The following is a 20,659-nucleotide window of genomic DNA, read 5'->3' as shown; positions in this document are numbered from 1 at the left end:
CCGGCAACAAATTAAAAAAAGGTTAATATCACACAAAAAACACTTTTGATTTAATTTATTTAAAATGACTTAACAATTGGAATCAATTTCACAGATAAATCAACCCAAAAATGCTTCCAGTTATACGCCAATGTGCCAGTCGAGTTATTTATCAAAAAGTAAGATGGAATTAAAATTGATTGTATTTTTGTAATCATTCTCGGGGAACTCTTTTTAGGTAAATTGTGTTCCAGTTCGGTATCTTAACCTCTTGGAATATCAAAGTAAAGATCTTTTACAAAAATACGCGGTATCAATTCAAGAGTTCAAAGTTCTCGATGAGAAAATCGACAGTACTGTGCTCAAAGAGTTTGGTAAGTGTTATTCATTAATTTAAACACAAAAATACGCACAAGATTTGTATAATTATGAATTTTTGGTTTCGGTTGCATAATAACTTATCGATTAATGTTAAATTCTCACATGATACTTTCAGTTGATTTTTGTATTTGTATGAGTATTCGATTAAACCAACTGAAACTTAATAGAATCTAATACAAATCAAAGAAAATAAGTCGAATCTCTGTTACCTTCAACCAGATTTTCAAGCTAATTAATCGGCTAGCAATTAGTACGAGAGATGAATACTTATTGGTTGAAAGGTAACTCATGGCAGCAAAAATCAAACCTCTTCCCAAAGACACTATCCAATCATTAATTCATTTGGGAATAACAACCGCCATTTGTATTGTTCTGTTTCTGAATCTTCTTAAAATGAAAAACAATAGCTTTTAGCGTTTTAAAACAAAAGTGTCGAATCTTCTTTCGACAGTAGTTGTGAAATGTTTCAAACTAACAAAAAAATCTCAAAAGTGTTGTTTTTAAAAGGCTACCGTAAAACCGGGTGACTGGCACGTTTTCAAATTCAAATGTGAATAACTTCTGCAATAATTTTTTTTTTAAATGAAGATTTCAACCAATTTACCTACTTCACTCATTCTATAGGTATGATTAATCTTGAAGAAATCTGTCCGACAGTTCTATAGATAAATGCCAAAATTAAGTGGTTAAAGTCACCCTCCATTCCGGGTGACTTTGGCCGGTAGGACGGTTGCTATATTTCCGGTTCAACTACAAGTAGCACGTCAGTCTAACCCAGCCCAAATGAAAGAGCAGATTTTTTAAAACATGTGGGTATTGTTTTTATTTTCGTACACAGAATTGTCGGTTTATATTTGATAAAAAAAAAAAAAAACAAAACCTTAAAATTAGCATAAATTTTGATATCCTTCAAAGGATATGGAAAAAAATAGTCCCTCTCTGCGGTCAACCGTTGGAACAGGAAGTTTCTTCTCCAGATCACTTTTGGTGACTTGTACAACGTATTTTTTCTCTGGGTATATGAAGCTGTACCCAGCACCTCTTCGCAGGAATGACACTGTAATCTCATCGTTATCAACATTTAAGATGCAGCCGAGGTAAAATGTTATTTTTTTCTTAACTGGAAACTTGACCAGTCCCAGACTTTTTTAAGAAGCCTAGGAAACACATCTTTCGGCACTGTTTTGTTTTTCGAGTTTGCCATCTTGTACGCTATTAAGGTCTTCCTCCATAATATTTAAAGAGGTGGAAAGAAGGCTACGTCTAGTGGTTGAGCTGCCAAATGTTGATATGTATGATCTGATAACATTTTAATTATATTGCCAAAAAACAAAGTCTACTGCAAAAATTAAGAGGGTGACTTTGGCCACCCGGCCAAAGTCAACCGATATACCGGCCAAAGTGACCCTACCATATGGCATTTTTTATAAACAAATTAAAATTAATTTTTATGAAACAGTTACAAGAGTAGAATGAAAGTAATTCAACTTGCAAAACAATACACATATCGGAGTTAAAGTAATTTTGCAATCCTATTTCTGCAACATGTTCAAACCATCCAACATTTTCAGGTGATTTTTTTTTTTAGCATTTTCAAGAAAATAAAATTTTAGTATAAATTAATATATAATTTTAATTAAATAAAGCTAGTATGATCACTTTTTAATTCATCAAATTATACGAATTTACAAAGAAACTTTGAAAAAATCAAACAAGTCCTTCATATATTAACAATTTTTTAAAGAAGTGTCCATATCAAAGCCAAAGTCACCCGCCAGGCCAAAATCACCGGGTTCTACGGTATGTTTTGGTATCTATGGGTCGGATATTCAAGATTAGGGTCTTCAGATTCAGGGAAAATAACAGAGCATCAGCGTTTTCCATTTTCAATACACTTTAAGGTTCCAATAATGAGAAAATCTTTACAAAAGTATTAAATTCATTTTATCCATTTGTTAGGTATCTACGTCACCTTGAAAAAACTTCTGCACAATATATGTATTTACGGCTTAACTACATCATTAAATGACAAAATCATTCTTGGCCGCGCAACGTCCACGTTCGATACAAATTTGCTCATTTTCCTTTTATTTGTTTTTCCTCGAATCGGTTTTATGATGCCAGATTTAAAGACATTTTGTCTTTGTTTACTTCAAATTATCTCTTATAGCAAAATTGATATTTTAATAATTTCATTACAAAAATATCTGTGCTGACGCACAGAATTTAAATCATTAAATGACTATTCTTGTCTCACAAGTAAAAACAAATTGAACATGTGAGAAATTCATCTAAAGAGATGCACTACAATCCAATACATGAATAGAGTGTTACGGCCATATTATTCACTTCACTAGTTTAAAAAATACATCTGGATGTAAAGAAATTGAAATGTCAAAAATAAATCCAAATTCATTACTATCACTATTCGGCTAGTGAGTCCCAACTTGCTAGTCTTTTGTGGTATCACAATGGATCCATAAGGGTCTAAGTGTGTCGGGTAATTTGCCTGACAGCCACTACTACCTAACCTAATATACTATCACTATCTAACAGAGAAAAAAATTGTCATTTTTAACTATTTTTTAACTATTTTCATAGTTAAAATCGGGATAACTATTTTTTTTAGATTTGGATTTATTTTAGACATTTGACAATTTTACATCAAGATTTATTTTTTAAACTAGTGAATAATATGAAAAATCGAAAACTATGCCAACATTTGTAAAATCGTTTTGCGTCAGTTACTTATCTCAATGCCATAACGAATATAATTCAACAAAATTATTATCTATTAAATATAGATTTCATAATTTTGTTTGTGTGGCTAAATCGCATAAGCTGTCCTGAAATTCTGTCAAGGATGGACCATTACCTCAACGTACTAGGTACGTTTTACTGACTAACCAAAACGAAAAATAACAGAAACTTGCGGGTCATGAAATTTAAAAATAAAACAAGAAAAGACAATGAATTATTATTTTCTTTGAAAAAACACAAAATATATGATTAAATTGTGAACACAAAACTCCCATTTTTATAATTTTATTAAGTAAATAAATTTTGTTTACAGCGGAAAATACTTGCTGTATGAAATGTATGAAAAATTCACACAAAATTCATTAAAACGATGTATGATAAATTTCTATGAAACAGTATCATACAACATTGGAATACTTCCAGTCGATTCTCCGTTCATACACTGATTTAATGACAGTAGTTGTTTATACAACATTTCTATGAAACAGAAATAATACATCAGAACTGTCAATATCATACAATACAAATACAAATGTATGGGAGCGTATCGGAATCCCGCTTTTTAAAATCCCGTTTTTCGAAAATCCCGAAAAAAAAGTTTCAAAATCCCGTTTACTAAAATACCGCTTTTTTAAATCCCGTTTTCTAAAATCCCGAATTTTAAAATCCCGTCAAATCCCGAAAATCCCGATTTTTTTTACAAAATACATGCACAATTAAGAAAATCATGAGAAATAGACAAAAAATTAATAAAACTGATTTTTTGAGTTGTAAAGATCACACAATATGTACCTTCAATACATTCTGAAAACGGTATTTCTTTTATAAAAACATAAAATGATTAAAGCCTTGAATTGAGTTCACAAGTAAAAGAAATTTCATTTATTTAAATATCAAAATTGTTGAAATGCATCTAAATATAAGTTGAAATATATTTAAATGAAATTTCTTTTGATTATGTAGTGTGTACTTAATTTAAGGTGTTGTGATCATTTTAAGTTATTATTAATCTATGGGATTATCACGATTTCATTGTTCCTTTAAAAGTTTAAAGTAAATATTAGTTTGTTAATTAAACATTCCTTACTTTTTCTTATTTTTTGTATATATTATATTTTTTGTTAAGGTTTTAATTAAATGCGTTTAGAAAAATCTCTCATTTTTTAATTTGTTTTAGTATCCCGATTTTGCAAGCCAAACTAGTTGTTTTATTTTAAAAAATCGCGCGATTTTTTAAAATAAACCAACTAGTTTTGCTTGCAAAATCGGGATAATAAAAAACGGGATTATAAAAATCGGGATTTTAAAAAGCGGGATAGTGAAAAACGGGATTTTAAAAAACGGGAATATAAAAAGCGGGATATCGAACCCAACCCTAAATGTATGTATGTAATGTATTATCTATGAAATAGGCCCCGGTCCTTAGCTAGAATCCAATTGAACTGTAATTCCTTAATATCTACACTTTCTAAAAAAAATGCCACTGGTATTGAGTTATAGCTTTTTCGACACCCAAGATATTTTATCTCTTAAATTCCAATAGGGCCTGGTTTTCATTGAACTACATCAGCTTTATCAACTAAAATAAGGACTTTAAATTACAATAGCGCAACAATTTAAACAATTTAGTAAAATGCTAAAACCTTTTTAGTAATTTACTCAGTCAAATGCAGACCGATTTTCAGCTAAGTAAATTACTAAAATGCATTTTACTAAATCGTTTACAATTTTGCGCCATTATCTGCAAAAGCCGATAATTTTTTTTTTCTCAATGCAATTGCAATGCTTTTTAAATCTTTCATTCAAGTTTATTTCCGTCTGTCCAATGTAGCGCCTTTCGCAAACTCCACATTTAATCGCGCAAATTACAGATTTTTGCTCTTGAAAAACTTTTACCTTTTTTTAATTGCAAAAATGTTTTGTTTTAGTTCTCGGCCATCACAGAACTCTGATGAAATTTCATGCTGTTTTATGCGGTTTTTAAATTTATTCTTTATTTCTGGGTTACTTTTTTAATATTTTACTAAAGATAGTGGAAGATTGCCAACACGATGTGACTTTAAACTTCAATAGGTCCATCGTGTATTGAATCTCTTGGATAAACTTTTAGCATTTCTGAACCATAAACAATATTTCCCAAGATTCAATGAGGTGTGAATTTTCGTTTTTAGGGTCGTCGATGTAGTATAATTGTAGCTGTTGTAATTAATGTGGCTTGATGAGAAACAATCCCCTGGTTGTTTAAAAAAATAATTCTAAGCTTTTTTAATTCAGAGCACCTCCCCTTTTGTAGACGGAGCTTAGTTGGCCATACTTTCTTCTTACCTTATTAAATAAATCAATCGTTGCACCTATGCGGATTAAATTTTCAGCGGCTTTAAATGATTTTACCAGTTTTAACATTTTGACTATCATGTGGTTAAATCATTAAAAAGATTGGGATCGCCGCACAGTGGTGCCATTTAAGTTTTTGGCGACAAAATTCATTTGCACGGCCATTTCTGGACGAAAAGTCATGAAATTTGGTACACTGAATGATTATAGTATGGGGAATACGAAAAGGCTGCCAACTTTTTTTTATTCAAAATGGTGGCTTCAAAATGGCGGAAGAATGAGCGTTAAAATAGAATTTTCATTTTCAAAACAGTATATAAGCTAGAAATTGGGCTAAATTCATGTCAAAAAGGTGTTAGATTTAAGATTTAGAACTCATAGATTCATATTCTTTACAAAAAAAAATCAAAAAAATGTAGAACAAAGTCCAAAAAATGCCAATTTAGTAAAACACACTTTAAGACCCCTAATTACGCTATTTCATGCATTTTTTTTTAAATTTATCACAATTTTGAGATCTCTTCTATTTATGTTTCATAAGAAAATATTGGGGTTATATGGTTGCCAACTATGTTTTTAATTAAATATAAGAAAACATGATATAATGAAAAGTTTCAATGTTCAATAAAACTGAGAATTTATTTTTTCCGTAAACCAAAATATTTTTTTCTAATAGATTTTAGCGTTTTAAATTCAAATCCGGAGTCAAAAAAAATCTATGACGTCACTTTTCGAAGATAAAAATCAATTTTGATCTGCTTATATCTCGAAAACGTGACGTCATAGATTTTTTTTGACTCCGGATTTGAATTTAAAACGCTAAAATCTATTAGAAAAAAATATTTTGGTTTACGGAAAAAATAAATTCTCAGTTTTATTGAACATTGAAACTTTTCATTATATCATGTTTTCTTATATTTAATTAAAAACATAGTTGGCAACCATATAACCCCAATATTTTCAATTTTCTTATGAAACATAAATAGAAGAGATCTCAAAATTGTGATAAATTTAAAAAAAATGCATGAAATAGCGTAATTAGGGGTCTTAAAGTGTGTTTTACTAAATTGGCATTTTTTGGACTTTGTTCTCAATTTTTTTGATTTTTTTGTAAAGAATATGAATCTATGAGTTCTAAATCTTAAATCTAACACCTTTTTGACATGAATTTAGCCCAATTTCTAGCTTATATACTGTTTTGAAAATGAAAATTCTATTTTAACGCTCATTCTTTCCGCCATTTTGGAGCCGCCATTTTGAATAAAAAAAAGTTGGCAGCCTTTTCGTATTCTCCATACTATAATCATTCAGTGTACCAAATTTCATGAATTTTCGTCCAGAAACGGCCGTGCAAATAAATTTTGACGCCAAAAACGAAGAATGGCACCACTGTGCGCCGTTTAGTACCTTAAAAAAGTGTCCTTCCGCTATCCTCAACTCTGGCAGCGTTTTCCCACCTAATTTCTAATTACTTTTCTGTCGTGGTATTTTTGTGTAGATTGTTTCAATTTTTAGATGTTTATCGTGCTCAATCGCACCCTACGTTTAGGAAATATTCAAAGTTTGAAAAAAAAAAAAAATAATAATTAATTTTTGGGGATTTTGGACGCTATTTTAAGTTATCCGTTCTGTGTTCTGACTTAACGGAGCTACATACGTAAAAACCGATCAGCGTAATATTTTTAACCCTCTGTCGGCACACGGGTGCGAATTTGGCAGGACAATAATAAAAAAAAATACGATTTTTCAAAAAAGTGGTCACAAAAAAGTCTCTTTATAAGGATGAAAATATTTTTTTTCGGAATTGTGAATACAATATTCGAATTCCTCGAAATATTCTACATCAATTTCATACTTGATTCTCTATAAAATATTGTGACCGAAAAAAGTTCTAGCCACATGAAAAAGTATAAACCAAATTCGCACCCGTGTGCCTATCACGTCACAAAAAAGAGGTGTGCCTACAGAGGTTTAAGTGCTTGTGACAAGCTGCTTGCTTACATATTTAAAGTCCGTGACATCTTTCGTAAGTCTTTCTCTTATCAAGAAGCCACAGCCAAATAGCCGCTCTCTTGCTCTTCTGCCACTTTTACTAGATATTTTATGTATGCTTTTTAATCTCCTTCGCCACATAAAAGGCTACCCAAAGCCTTGGATATCTTGAAATTATATTCAATAAATTTTAAGTAACAAAGATAATGTATTTATGTTTTGTTAGCAGCAACTTATATAAGACACGATTTTCTTGTCATTTTATCAACAGAGAAATCAGATGGCCCCTATAAGAATAAGAAGTACTTCTTATTCAGAGTGGCCTCTCATTATTATACTGATCTATTCCAGGGAACTATAAGGCTGATAAACTTGTTTGAGTTCGACCATAATTATCTAATTTCCCGGCAGGGCTTATACTACAAGTAAACTTATGGTCTCTCCAAAACCTAGAATTTGTTTACTGGTTGCCTCTTGTCAAGAAATGAGGAGCTGATTTCCAAAACCAGCTATCGGAAAAAAATCGTTAAATGAGATATGCATGTCATTTTTTATGTCTTTTCATGGCGCGTCTGATTCAATCAAAAATAATTTTCTAAACAGCACACAGAGATAGGTATTCAATGTCAAAAAACGACTTTATTTCCAAAACAGCCTATTGAACACCAAATGTTTTTTTCCAAAATGGCCTATGCCAAATGTTCTTTCCAATAAGGCCTCTTCAGTATAAAAAATATCAATTTGGCGTATGAAATGCCACATTAGGATGATGGAGGAGTTACAAAAGTAGTTTTCGTCATTACTTAGTTCCGTCCGTCCATCTATACACCGTGCTAGGACCTAAACGGTCTAACGATTTAAGTTAAATTTTGTGTACTTAAGGGTTTTAGTAAATAATATTAAGAATCTGTGTTTTTAGTTTTTCTCAAAAAATTGGATAATGGAAATGGCGTTGTGGTTTTTTGCGAAAATTGACTAATTTTGTTATCTTATTTCGTACCAATTTTTTTCAAAATTTGCAGACTGTCATTTCATTTATAAAAATGAAATATAGAGCTATTCAAATAACCAAAATAGACATTCCAATTTACAAGAGCAAGTACGTGCGATCCAGAAACGCATTTTAATTCAATCTCATTTATAAAAATGTATTTTCGTTTCTTGTTATAAACTAAAATACTGATATTGATAAAGGTTTATTTACAAAAAATTAAAAAAAAAATCGTGATTTTACCTGCAAAAGAAGATTTTTTTAATAGTTTTACTTCCAAAATAAGACATAATTCAATTATACTTCCAAAAGCAGATATACCGACTTTTTAATAAGGAATTTTCAATGTAAAGACTTATTTCGAAAACTTTAATTTTAATAAAATTTCGTAAAGAATAAATTTGTAGAAGATTATTTTGCTCTATATTTTCTGTATTACGTAGTAAAGGTTTTTGGCATTTTACTCAAAATTACCTTCAGGTCAGATAGCTGGTTTTGGAAATCACCTCCTCAAATGACAATGCCATATAGGAATCTGCTTCCCTTTTTTCTTCTTCCCACTGGTCATAATGCGCCAAATGCTTTAAGTGATAGCCATTTTTAATGATAACCTGCTTCTTAACAATGCTGCTAATTATTCTTAAGCTCACATGTAATCACAACTTATGTATTTATTGTTATGCAATATATTTAACTTTTCATCATTTGATAATAATATAATTTTTTGTTATATTTACAGAATGTCCAGAATACGTTGTTAAAGCACAAATTTTAGCCGGTGGAAGAGGCAAAGGTCATTTTGATAATGGATTTAAGGGAGGTGTTCACATAACAAAGAAGTAAGTAAAATGTAAACAATACAAATGATTTTATTATTGCTCACTATCATCTCATTCTGCAATAAAAAAAAAAACAAAACGAATACACAATGCATTTGACTGATAAAGAATTAGAAATGTGTCTTCTTCTATTTCGTCATCACAAGGTGCTTTCATCATAACCATTCCTTCGAAATTTTAAGAAAACTGATTTTTATATTATCAACAAAAAACTAATCGAATTCCTTCTTTCCAACAGAAAAGCCGAAGTCCTTGACTTGACGAAAAAAATGATTGGACATCGTCTCATCACAAAACAAACCCCAAAAGACGGCATCCAAGTCAAAAAAGTGATGGTTGCCCGCAGTGTAAATATTATTCGTGAAACCTACCTCTGCATTCTGATGGATCGGGAACACAATGGTCCCGTCCTTATAGCTTCTCCAGCTGGTGGAGTTGATATTGAAGCCGTAGCCGAACAAACTCCTGAAAAGATACTCACAATTCCCATTGGCATTGAAACAGGTTTAACACGTGAACAAAGTCTAAAGGTCGCCCAATTCTTAGAGTTCAAAGGCGATCTGGTCGACAAATGTGTAAAAGAAGTTGAAAAACTGTGGGAACTTTTTAAAAATGTCGACGCTGTTCAAATTGAAATCAATCCTTTGGCTGAGACAGATGCTGGTGAAGTGATCTCAGTGGATGCCAAATTGAATTTCGATGATAATGCTCAATTTCGTCAGAAGGATATCTTTGAAATGGAAGACACAAGCGAATCTGATCCCAGAGAAGTGGAAGCTGCACAACACAGTTTGAACTATGTTGCAATGGATGGCAATATTGGTTGTTTGGTGAATGGCGCTGGTCTCGCCATGGCCACAATGGACATCATTAAACTAAATGGAGGAAGTCCAGCGAATTTCCTTGATGTTGGTGGTGGAGTGAAGGAAAACCAAGTTCTTGAAGCTTTTAAAATTCTTACATCTGACCCAAATGTCAAAGCTATTATGGTCAATGTTTTCGGTGGAATTGTAAACTGTGCGACAATTGCTAATGGTGTTGTTGCTGCATCAAAAGCACTTAATTTGAATGTGCCACTTGTTGTTCGTCTCGAAGGAACAAATGTCGACGAGGCTCGTAATATTCTTAAGAATTCTGGTCTACCCATTAAAACGGCGACAGATTTAGATGATGCTGCACAAAAAGCAGTGCAAGCATTGAATTAAATTGACTGGTTTTTGTGTGTGTTAAGATTTTAAGATAGTTCAACTTTTTTTGTATACCTCTCTTGTTATAGTTTACGAGTATGTATGACCTTACAATAGTTTTCTTTTGCACTCAACATGATTTAAAGTTTATAATGGGTTAAGACAAAATGTGTTTCTTATCAAAATGTTCCTTTCTTATGTTAAAACTTTTTTTTATTAATTTTTGGTATTCCTGAAAAAAGAAAAACAAATATATACTGACTGTTAAAGAAAAAAAAATGAATGCATTTCATTAACATGGATTTATTTAAACAAAGGTAAGGTCAAACTAAAGGAATCTAATTATCAGATTAGTCGCAGTGAAATAGCTTTGACTTAATGCTTAAACTTGACAAAAGCACCTGCAAGTACAGAGAACTGAGAATGGCTCCTCTTTCCACCAATAACGCATGTGAAATTCCGACCAAGAATTTATTGGTTAATTATAATACACATTATTGAACTGTCTTTTATTTTGAAAGAAATAGTGACCAGATAGGTAAAAGGCTATAATAATGGCATTATAGTTAAAAGTATGAATTTCCATTCTGTTGGAATCCTTAAGATTTGGGTATCAAATGAAAATAGGTAAAACAAGCAGAAAATCGCTTTGGTTGCCGATTTTAATATTTACGGATTTACTCATTCTATATGCCAATAGAACAGATTGACGCGCTTTAACTTAATTTTGAACTTTTTTATCTTTGTTGGTAAATAATCAAATTCAAATTATTTGCAATTGCACCAAGAAATTGGTTTTGTCATTTAGGTGTTTATGAATTTGTGCTTTTGAATGTATGAAATGATTTGAAATCGAGAATCGTGCTTCCTGATGCTTTTGGACACCCAAGCTATGATTTGTTGGTTGTCTGATATACAGGCTCCGGTAGAGAATGGATTAAACTGAAATGGTTTTCCTTTCTTAAACTTAACAAAAAAATATTTGTTTCATACATTTTTTTTAATGGTAATGAATTTGAAGAACCATTGTAAAATATGATTTAAGAAAATAATAATAGGTACATACATACCCAAAATTCATCACTGTCAAATTTGTGAGATTAATGCGTCCCTAACAATTATTTCAAAAATTGCAATTGCAAAATTAGCATTAGATCGAGTTTATGGTTTATGAACTAGACATCGTCTAAAATTTGTGATTTCCGACGCAATTTTTGACAATAATAGAGGTTTTTGTGGTCTTCATTTAGTTGAAAAATGATAAATGATAAATGAAAACAGTTAAATATACTTCTGTGTTCCTTACTTTTGCTATAAAGAAGGTTTAATAGGTAGAGATAAATGGGGCATGAGAACCACTTGGAATTTTCCGATTTATAATGTAACAAAGAAAAAATAATAAAATGAAAGTAATAATATGTGCCCTATTCTACTTTACCAATCCACTTTCAAAGGGGATTGACTTTCGGAACGAAATAAAGAGTTGAGTCAAGGGTGCAACTATTTAATGTCCATATTATACTATCAAATTATAAACTTTTGAGTCAGAGGGCACTTTTATGGTAGACCGTTTGTGGAAGGAAAATATTTAAAAGGAAAATATGTATATATTAAACTGGGAACAAATTTTGTAACTATCATTTTTAAAAAATATACACATTGTTATTGCACTATTGGTTCCTTTTGTCCAAATCGGTTTCTTCTAGTTCAAAACTTCTAAGACCTATTGAAAAATAACAATTATTTTATGCTTTCACTCACATACAAAATTATTGAGGGCATTTTGCCTCATAATAAAGTAGGTACTTACTGATACTGATTTGCCGAACGAAGTCAGATGGGGTAGGCACTAGGCACATACTCACCAGTTATCCTTCGCCTTCCGCAAATGATAAAAAGGAAACACGTCTTCTTTATTGTACTAAATACGTTTATCTTCTAATTTTTTTTTTTTTTTGTATTTCTTTGCATCCTTTTACAACAATTTCATCTCGAATTACGGAAGTTAAGATCCTTAATAACACTGTAATTTGTTTTTTTTATTTAATTTATTAATTTGTTTTATAGTCTCTAATTTCTTTTTTGTTTTTATTTAATATTACACCTAATAAATATAATTTACAATTTTTAATTTTCTTATTCTAAATTAAAATTTTATTATTAAATTTAAAATTTTGATTCGGTTACTATTACCGTTCTATTATTTTGTATTTTTTTTTTTTTTTTCAAAAAATGAAAAATAAAAATTCAAATCAAAGAAATTAATACAGAGAGATGATTTATTTTAATTGTTGTTTCATATATTTTGAACACATTTTTGCCAAAAATTTGGACATACAATATTATTATTTCCAAAAGTTATAATAAAAATGCAAAAATTATAAAACAAAATAATATTTGTGTGTTTAATGACAAAATTCAATAAAAAACGATTTGACTATTTTTTGATATTTTAAAAATAACTTCTTCTGCAAGGGGCTCTTAATAAAAGTATGAAGAAGAAGTTATTTTTTTTTTTTCATATGAATGTTGAGTGAGTAAAAATTTGCTTGCGGATTATTCTTAATGTTTTAGACAGAATGGAAGTTTCATTGTTTTTTTTTTTTTTTTACAAATTTTATTTTTCAAGTACAAATTGCATGAACATTTGCAGTCGAAAAATAAAACATTTTATTTCTTAGTTTTTAAAATAAAAAAATATTCAAATTAAAAATTCAGAATAAGGCTTAAAAATAAAACAAAATTATTTAAAACTATAAAAAATAAATATTTCAAAAAATTGTAGAAACTTCCATCTTGCTTTTTAAGATAAAGACGAACTCTTTGAAATTTTTGTTTAATTTTTTTAAAAGAAAATAAACTTTAAAAATTCTTAACAAATAATATCACAAATATATAGTTATATGATACATAATTATAATTATTTTTTAAAATTATTTATTTCTTAATTTAATATTTAACTTAACTTTAGTTCTTACACATTAACTTTTTTATTTATTAAGTGCAAATAACCATTAACGTGTTTTTCTTATTTATTTTAAATCTTAAATTTAAAATTCTATTTTGTTTTTTATTAATTTTAATTGTCTGTAGAAAATACTTGGCTTTTTTTTGTTTTTTTGCTAATTATAAATAATTTATTTATAATATATTTTAATGTACTTATTAGAAAAAAAAAGTTTTAAAATTTTATTGTCTATTTTGTTTTGTTTAAAATATTATTTTTTTTTTATATATACGAGTATAATTTTAAAATATTTTATTCATGATTTTTATTTTTTCTACAATTTTAATCCTAAAAATATAATTTTGATAATTGTATGTTTTTTTTTTTGTATATATAATTTTTTATATTTAATAATTTAATTTGTTTTTTTATTTTTATTTAATTTTTCAAATTGACAATTGACTTGATTATTATTTTTTTTCCAAAAAAAATTGTAAGTTTAACTATTTTTTGTAATTTTTAATTTAGATATGTGTTGTTTTTTTTTTTTAATGTGTGTATGTGTGTGTTTTGTGTTTACGTCATATGAAGGTCACCTTTAAGAATTCTTGTAAAGGTTTTCTTAAATTGCTGATTAGCTAGAGCATAACAAAATGGATTCATCGGGCTATTTGCGTAGCATAAAAAGTACGAGAACATGTAAAGGTGCTCATTTGTGCAAGGTGGATTGGAGCAAAAGCCCTCAACCAGGGCTAACACATGATATGGTGTCCAACACGCCACAAATGCTCCGAGAATGAATGAAATTGTGCGGAAGGCTTTGCGTGCTCGATTCTCCGATTTCGACTTTTGCCGTCGAATGCTAAGTGGAATTTTCTTTCGACCTTTTAAATGTTGGCCAATGGAGCGTATGAAATCTCTCTTGCTTGAAGTTCGGCTAGATTGAATGCCGCCAGTGGCTGGTGACGAGTCATCGGTTTGTGTGGGTTTGCCTCCACCGATTGACGTCGAACCGGAACTCGTACTTGGCGCAGCTTTAGATGGTTCCTTGTCGGTATTGCAGTCTATTTTATTGGTGGTGGTTACAACCGGCTGGGGCTTCGTTGCAGATGCCTGAGAGACCAGGGTTGTTGTGACCGTTGTCATTGTCATTGTCGTCGTGGGGACCTCTTGGACATTTTCCAAGATCTTGACATTAATGTCCTTGCTAGATCCTGGATGTGAAGATAAATCGTTATTTTTATTAGTTTCAACTTCGATAAGCTGGGACTGGGATTTGGGGTTCTGATTTTGATGATGGGTAGCGGGTGCATTCTGGCTTTGGGCAGCCGCTCGGATTAGAGCCTTTTGTAAGAGTGTTGGATTGGTGACCGTTTGATTGGCTTGGGCAGCTGCATTAACGGGTGGAATCTTGTGTGGGGGGAAGCTGTAGGATGTTGAGAGACTCTCTTGGTTCGGCGAAGGGAGAATTATGGAGCTTTCATCCATGTACCGTAAATCAGCACCGTCCATGCTCTTCATGACGTCATAGTAAGTAGCTGTAAGATCACTGGTAGCACTTCCTAATTGCTTATCAGAGCTTTCGGATAAAGGTGAATGACATTGAAAGCCTTCGGGTGGGGGTAGGATAGCCTGGACAAGACATGGAATTACCTGTTCCTTGGGCACTTCGATAGGATCAATGTCGACGGGGGAGAGTGGAGAGTTTTTATTGTCATCGCCGTGCAAATTCTCTGGGATGTAGGAAAGAATTTCAGCATCGGATTTCAAACGGATCTCCTCGGGTAGAGGATTGGAAATTACGTTACCTTTACTCCGGGTGGCAAGAAGAGCTGCCTGGGCGCCAAATACAAGACCGATTGAGGAACGCTTTCGCAACATTGCCAATTGTTGTTGTTGCTGTTGTTGATTTGAAGCTTGAATCTGATTTACCGAGCTTTCGTCATCGGAGTCGAAGGCCGGACTGCTGGAGCGTTCACTTTTTTCGGCTTCGGCAACATCTCGTTTCGTCTTATCTTCGGTCTTCTCAAGCTCATTTGCATGTTGCAATTCGGCGTGAGTAGACTCTTTTCGAGCAACAGGTGGAGCCTCTTTTGGATCTGAAGAAGTCGATGATGTTTGATTGGATGTGGGCATAATTGAAGCAGCAGCAGTGTTGCCAGATTTTTGACCGGCACAGCCGTCAGTGATGCCAATACCTGCAGCACGACCGGCCATGCCGGTCATGGCACCTGCACTCAAGGCCACCATTGACTGCATCTTTCGTTGCTTGGCTTCACTGCGTTTTTGCATTTCATAGGCAGTTTTATAAATGCCCCCGTATAAGATAAATAAGACGACCAAAGTCGTCCAATAGTAGCCAATAATGAGGGCAGTATTGAAGACGGGATCTTTAAGGAATTGTACGGCACATTGACCGGGCAGGAGGTCACGTTTGCCGGTAAAGTGTTCCCAGCCGAAAATTGAAATGAAAAATAGTAACGCTGGAATGATCCATGTTATTGTGACCATGAAAATGACGCGGTTTTTAGTTCGCCAGCTGCGATATTTTGCGGCAATTTTCACTGAACAAAACCGATCGATTGTGATCAATAGGACTGTGTATTGTGAGACTAGACAAACGGTGTAGTCGACAGAGAGCCAAAGGTCACATAACAATGGTCCTAGATCCCAGTAACCCATCAGAACATAGACAGTGTAAAAGGGCATGGACACCGTTCCTGCAAAGGACAATGAAAAATATGAGAAAAAATATATGAATTCCAATCAAATCGATATAACCTACCAATAAGCATATCCGTTGCTGCCAAAGATGCAATAAAATAATTACTCGGCTGTCGTATACTGCGGTCAACTATAAATGCCAACAGGACCAAAATATTTCCACCCACTGTGAGGATAATGCATATCGCCAGGCACACGGCAATCACTATTGTCTGCCACAAATCAAATGGTGGCAATACCAATGCAGGTCCATCATCGTCAGATGATGTATTTTTTCCTGTCACCGCCGAAGTTGCATTTGCTGATTTATTGTCATAGAGTGTATTATCGTCACTGTCGGAATTGCTCCAACCTGGTATTTCATTTGCATTCTCGAATAATGAACGATATAGGGCTAAATAGTTTTGACATTCGGTGTGTTTGACAATGCGCTGGTATAAGGATTTGCAAATGTTTTCTTGTTCTTTTTGGATTCTCCTGTAGATAAATAAAGAAAAAAAAAAAAAATTGGTGTTTTAAATAATTAATCTGCATAAAATGTTCTAATATATTTAAATTTGTTTATATTATAAAGGTACGAAAAACAAAAATCTAATCATCTGTTTTGGTTTAAAAAAAGTGTAGGTATATTATAGTATTCTCAGTCCAACAGTACTTTTGTATAAAATATTTCAAATATATATAGGATTGCCCACTTTTAAACACAATTATACACTACCCTGTTTTTTTAAATATATGTAAAGTTACACGTTCATGTTTGTAATGTATAGAAATAAAAATTAAGTAAAAACGTTAAAAAAAGTACGTATACGCCATAGTGAACATTTCAAATTAATATTAATTTCCAATATTTAAACTTTTTTTTAAATATGTATAACGTATGTGCGTCTATAAAACCTTTATATATACCTTTATTTGTAAACTAGTGGAAAAAAAGCAAGGTTAAAAATAACGTTCGGACTTTTTTTTGTGATATTTGAGACAAAAAAATGTATTTAAAAAAATTGAGCAATTAAAGCTTAATGTACAGGCATTTGAATTTTAATATCGGTTTAAGTTTAAAATTTTTGTCGTGGTCGGTGCGCCAAAAAATAAAAAGGTAAAGTATTTGTAAATTTGTTTGCGGGAAAAGAAAATGAACATACTTAAAAAAGAAATGAAACATTTTCTAAAAAATGCAATTTCATTATTTTAACCTTAATAGTCGGTAAATTTAAACAACTTCCTAAGCTTCCAAAATTTAAACGAGAAGGTTGTTTAATATTAAATATGTGATCTGTAAAATAAAATACATACACTTGGTTAATTTAACCAAGTTTATCAGTAAAATTAAATAATCTCAAAAATGTCTAATCATAACCGAGTTTCTCGATCAGTATAAACAATTTGATGGGTTATAATAACCTTCTTAGAAGGTAATTTTAAACAATTTGATTTAACCGAGGCGACTACGTTGATTTTAGCAACAAGAACTACGTAGTTTTTAACCAAACTACGTTATTTTTAACATATTTTTTTTTTAACCCACCGAAAAAAGGGCTCGGTTAAAAATTATTTTTCTGCGTGTATTGGGTTCACCGTTTACAACGAGTTAGATACAGAATCGGGGAAACCACTTTTTCGCATTCTTAATCATCCCAATGTTATGCATGCATGCATGATTATGTTTCGAGTTCAATTTTATTTATGAATCCCAAACTTATCTTATAGTGCTTTTGTAGAATGTACCTATTCGATATAGCAAGTAAAAATGAGACAAAATTCATGAGTAAAAGTATATTTTTTTTACAGTAGGTATTTGTTTAACCTTTTGTGCAGAATTGATAACTCGAGACCTCGAGGCTAATACGTAGCATATGTCGATAGATTTTAAATAAAATTTGCTGAGCCGGTTTAGAGACGTAAAGGAATAACCAAAAATAGTAGTTAATTTTGGCAATAAGCCGCTACAACATTTATCATTGTTATCCAATTTTTTTTTTTTTCAAAAAAGTTTGCAGTTTCTTTTTGTAATTGGTGCTCCTTCATCAAAATGATGCCAAAAGCATGAAACGCACCACTGTGCGTCGGTCGGTACCAATCTCATACTGTCGGTACAAAAGAAGAATTGTCATTTTTGTATGGACTGGGAGTAAATATGAATGGGTTAAAACAAGTGGAATTAAATCATTAAGCTGGGCCGTACAAGGGCGGATCCAGGATTTTTTTCTGGGGGGGGGGGGGGGGGACAAGGGACGGATTGGCAAAAATATCAGCAATAACAGTTAGAAATAAAGTGAATTATCACGACTGACTGACAAGCAGCAAATTTTAACGACGCATAATGTGGTATTTTGGTCTAAAACAGAGACCAAAAATAACAGTTACTTTTATTTTCTATTGGTATCCCACTGACCGATATTAAATATACCTACTTTATTTAGGTCTTGGTCTGACTTTTATTTTTAAAAAATTATTTTTTTAGGTCTTTGGTTGAGGATTATTTTTTTAATTTAAAAATTACTCTCATCGGTTGATTTTTTTTGTAAAAAATAAATGTTAAAAGTCAACCTAAAACTTTTATCATCGAAAATAAACCAAAAGGGGTCAATATAATTAAAGTGCTCTTTCCTTTAGTTTTTTTTTTATAAAAATCACAATTATAAAAATCAAAAATTATGTACCTAATAATATAATGACAGTTGTTATGGATAAATACAACATCTTAAGACAAAAACAAAATGCGTTGTAAAAATGTAATCGAAAGTGTTAAAATAGGTGTGTTTTTTTGTTTATCTATATAGATTTATCTATACGGATTTTTGAAATCCGTGCAAATATTTGGCACCACTGTACATACACTTTGGCAGCCGTTTGTCAAAAATGTTCCATACTCATATTTTTTTTAACTCCGTAGTGGTATGGCCATTGCATCCATGTTGGATTCAAAAAAATTTTTTTTTACAAAAAACCAAAAATCATTTGTATATTCTTAGCTTCATTTTAAGACCATGACCATTAACATTACTTGCGTCGTTCTTGTGTTATAAGCGTTTGAAGGTAGCCATATTGATTTTTTTTCGATTTTTTAAAAATCAAACATGGAAACTTTTTTATTTTTATTTCTAATTTTTCGAAAAAACTTTGGTAATTTTATATATATATATTTGTTCAACAATATTATCAGGATCCATTTAAGACTTTTATCTGAGAAGTGCATTGCTTATATCTCGAAATATTACCATTTCAATGCAACCATGTTAAACAAATTTTTGATTATTTTTTTCTATGAGAGCTTTTTTCAAACCTCATTTTCTCCGCTTTTTTTTTTGTTAATATTTCCAGACATTTCTGAATGAACACAACAATTAAACAACCTTGACACAACTGTTTTTTAAAGAGAAAGTAAAATCTGGATATTGTTTTGATTTCAAAAATCTCGATGTCGTTTTTTTGAACCAAATCTATATACATAAACAAAAAAACACACCTAATATAAGAAATTTGGATTAAAAACTAATTCGAAATTATAACTTTATCCTGGGAAGAATTAAAATAAATACTCGTCTCCTTTTTTTAATACAAGAGTATTAAATTTTAATCAAAGTCTGTTAAAAACGTACACGAAAATGGAAGCCATTTTGAAATAGAAATAAAATTTCTTATGGCTGGTTTTAGGGTTATCGTTTCCTGAAAAAGTACCTAGGTATATAAACCTATTTTTCCCAGAAAAATGCATTTGGTACCTTATTCTTTTTCTGATAATAACATTTAATAGTAAAAATCTGATTTTGTAGTTATTTGGAGGCACTTTGTGTATTTTCGATCTTTAATCGTAAATAAGATTTTACACCTTTTAAAATTCACCATCGTGAGCAGTTTCCAACACTGGCAAAATTGAATTCAGATAACGTCAACAAATGACGGATGTACAGTAGCGAGCAAAAAAAATGCAAACGAAAAAGGTTAAAAGAGTTTTACATGATAACTAAGTCATTTTACATCGTTATGCTACCAAATTTGGCACACAATATTGAAAATGTTTTATTTTCACGAAACAGAGTCGATTTGTGGAATATCTTACTTCAAGACAATTATTTGGTCAAAAGTCTGCCTAAATATGCGTTTTTAGCCGAGCAAAAAAAATGCAAATGTGTAAAAAACAATAAAGTATAATGATTTATTCATATTTTTTGTTTATGTTTTTGGTTTTTTAGGTTCATATTTTATTAATATTTTGTTGGGAACCCTTTATTTGAAACAAAGGCGCGGATTTTTTTGGTATTGAGTCTATTAAAGACTATCATAAATTTTATGGTATTTGTTCACATTCTGATCAAATTTGTTCCATCAGAACTTTGCAATTTGAATGCTTTCGCTTTCTAATCACCCGATCTACAAGATCCTACAAATTTTCTGTGGTATTGGGGTCTGAAGATCGCGTTAGACACTTCAGAACAGCGAAACTGGTCATTTTCAAAAAGCTTTTTTCTAACCGGCTGGTGTTTTTGGGGTCATTATCTTGTGTAAACAAGCTATTTTTGAG

The 20,659-nt window shown here is 31.2% G+C and overlaps 2 protein-coding genes across 3 annotated transcripts in view; one reads left to right on the top strand and one right to left on the bottom strand.

Annotated features, from left to right (window-relative positions):
* Nucleotides 1–54: 54 nt before the first annotated feature.
* LOC129914009 (succinate--CoA ligase [GDP-forming] subunit beta, mitochondrial) lies at nt 55–10,694 on the top strand. Its single transcript, XM_055993035.1, has 4 exons — nt 55–158; nt 218–353; nt 9,177–9,276; nt 9,515–10,694. Exons 1-4 carry the CDS (start codon nt 111–113, stop codon nt 10,479–10,481), a joined length of 1,251 nt encoding a protein of 416 aa, XP_055849010.1. The 5' UTR covers nt 55–110; the 3' UTR covers nt 10,482–10,694.
* Nucleotides 10,695–13,783: 3,089 nt separating this feature from the next.
* LOC129914004 (muscarinic acetylcholine receptor gar-2) overlaps nt 13,784–20,659 on the bottom strand; it is a 69,501-nt gene continuing 62,625 nt past the window's right edge. Inside the window, exons 3-5 of one of the 2 annotated variants that reach the window (XM_055993027.1) lie at nt 16,196–16,611; nt 15,219–16,130; nt 13,784–15,143 (exon numbers count right to left, since the gene is read on the bottom strand). In XM_055993027.1, coding sequence (XP_055849002.1) covers nt 13,987–15,143; nt 15,219–16,130; nt 16,196–16,611 — 2,485 coding nt within the window. In that variant the 3' untranslated portion in view covers nt 13,784–13,986. Of the gene's footprint in view, nt 16,131–16,195; nt 16,612–20,659 lie in introns of both variants that reach the window. The other variant, XM_055993026.1, reaches the window with a different exon arrangement.

The sequence above is a fragment of the Episyrphus balteatus genome, chromosome 3 (assembly GCF_945859705.1).
Source record: "Episyrphus balteatus chromosome 3, idEpiBalt1.1, whole genome shotgun sequence".
NCBI classification, from domain to species: domain Eukaryota; kingdom Metazoa; phylum Arthropoda; class Insecta; order Diptera; family Syrphidae; genus Episyrphus; species Episyrphus balteatus.
This window is presented reverse-complemented; position numbering and strand designations above follow the sequence as displayed.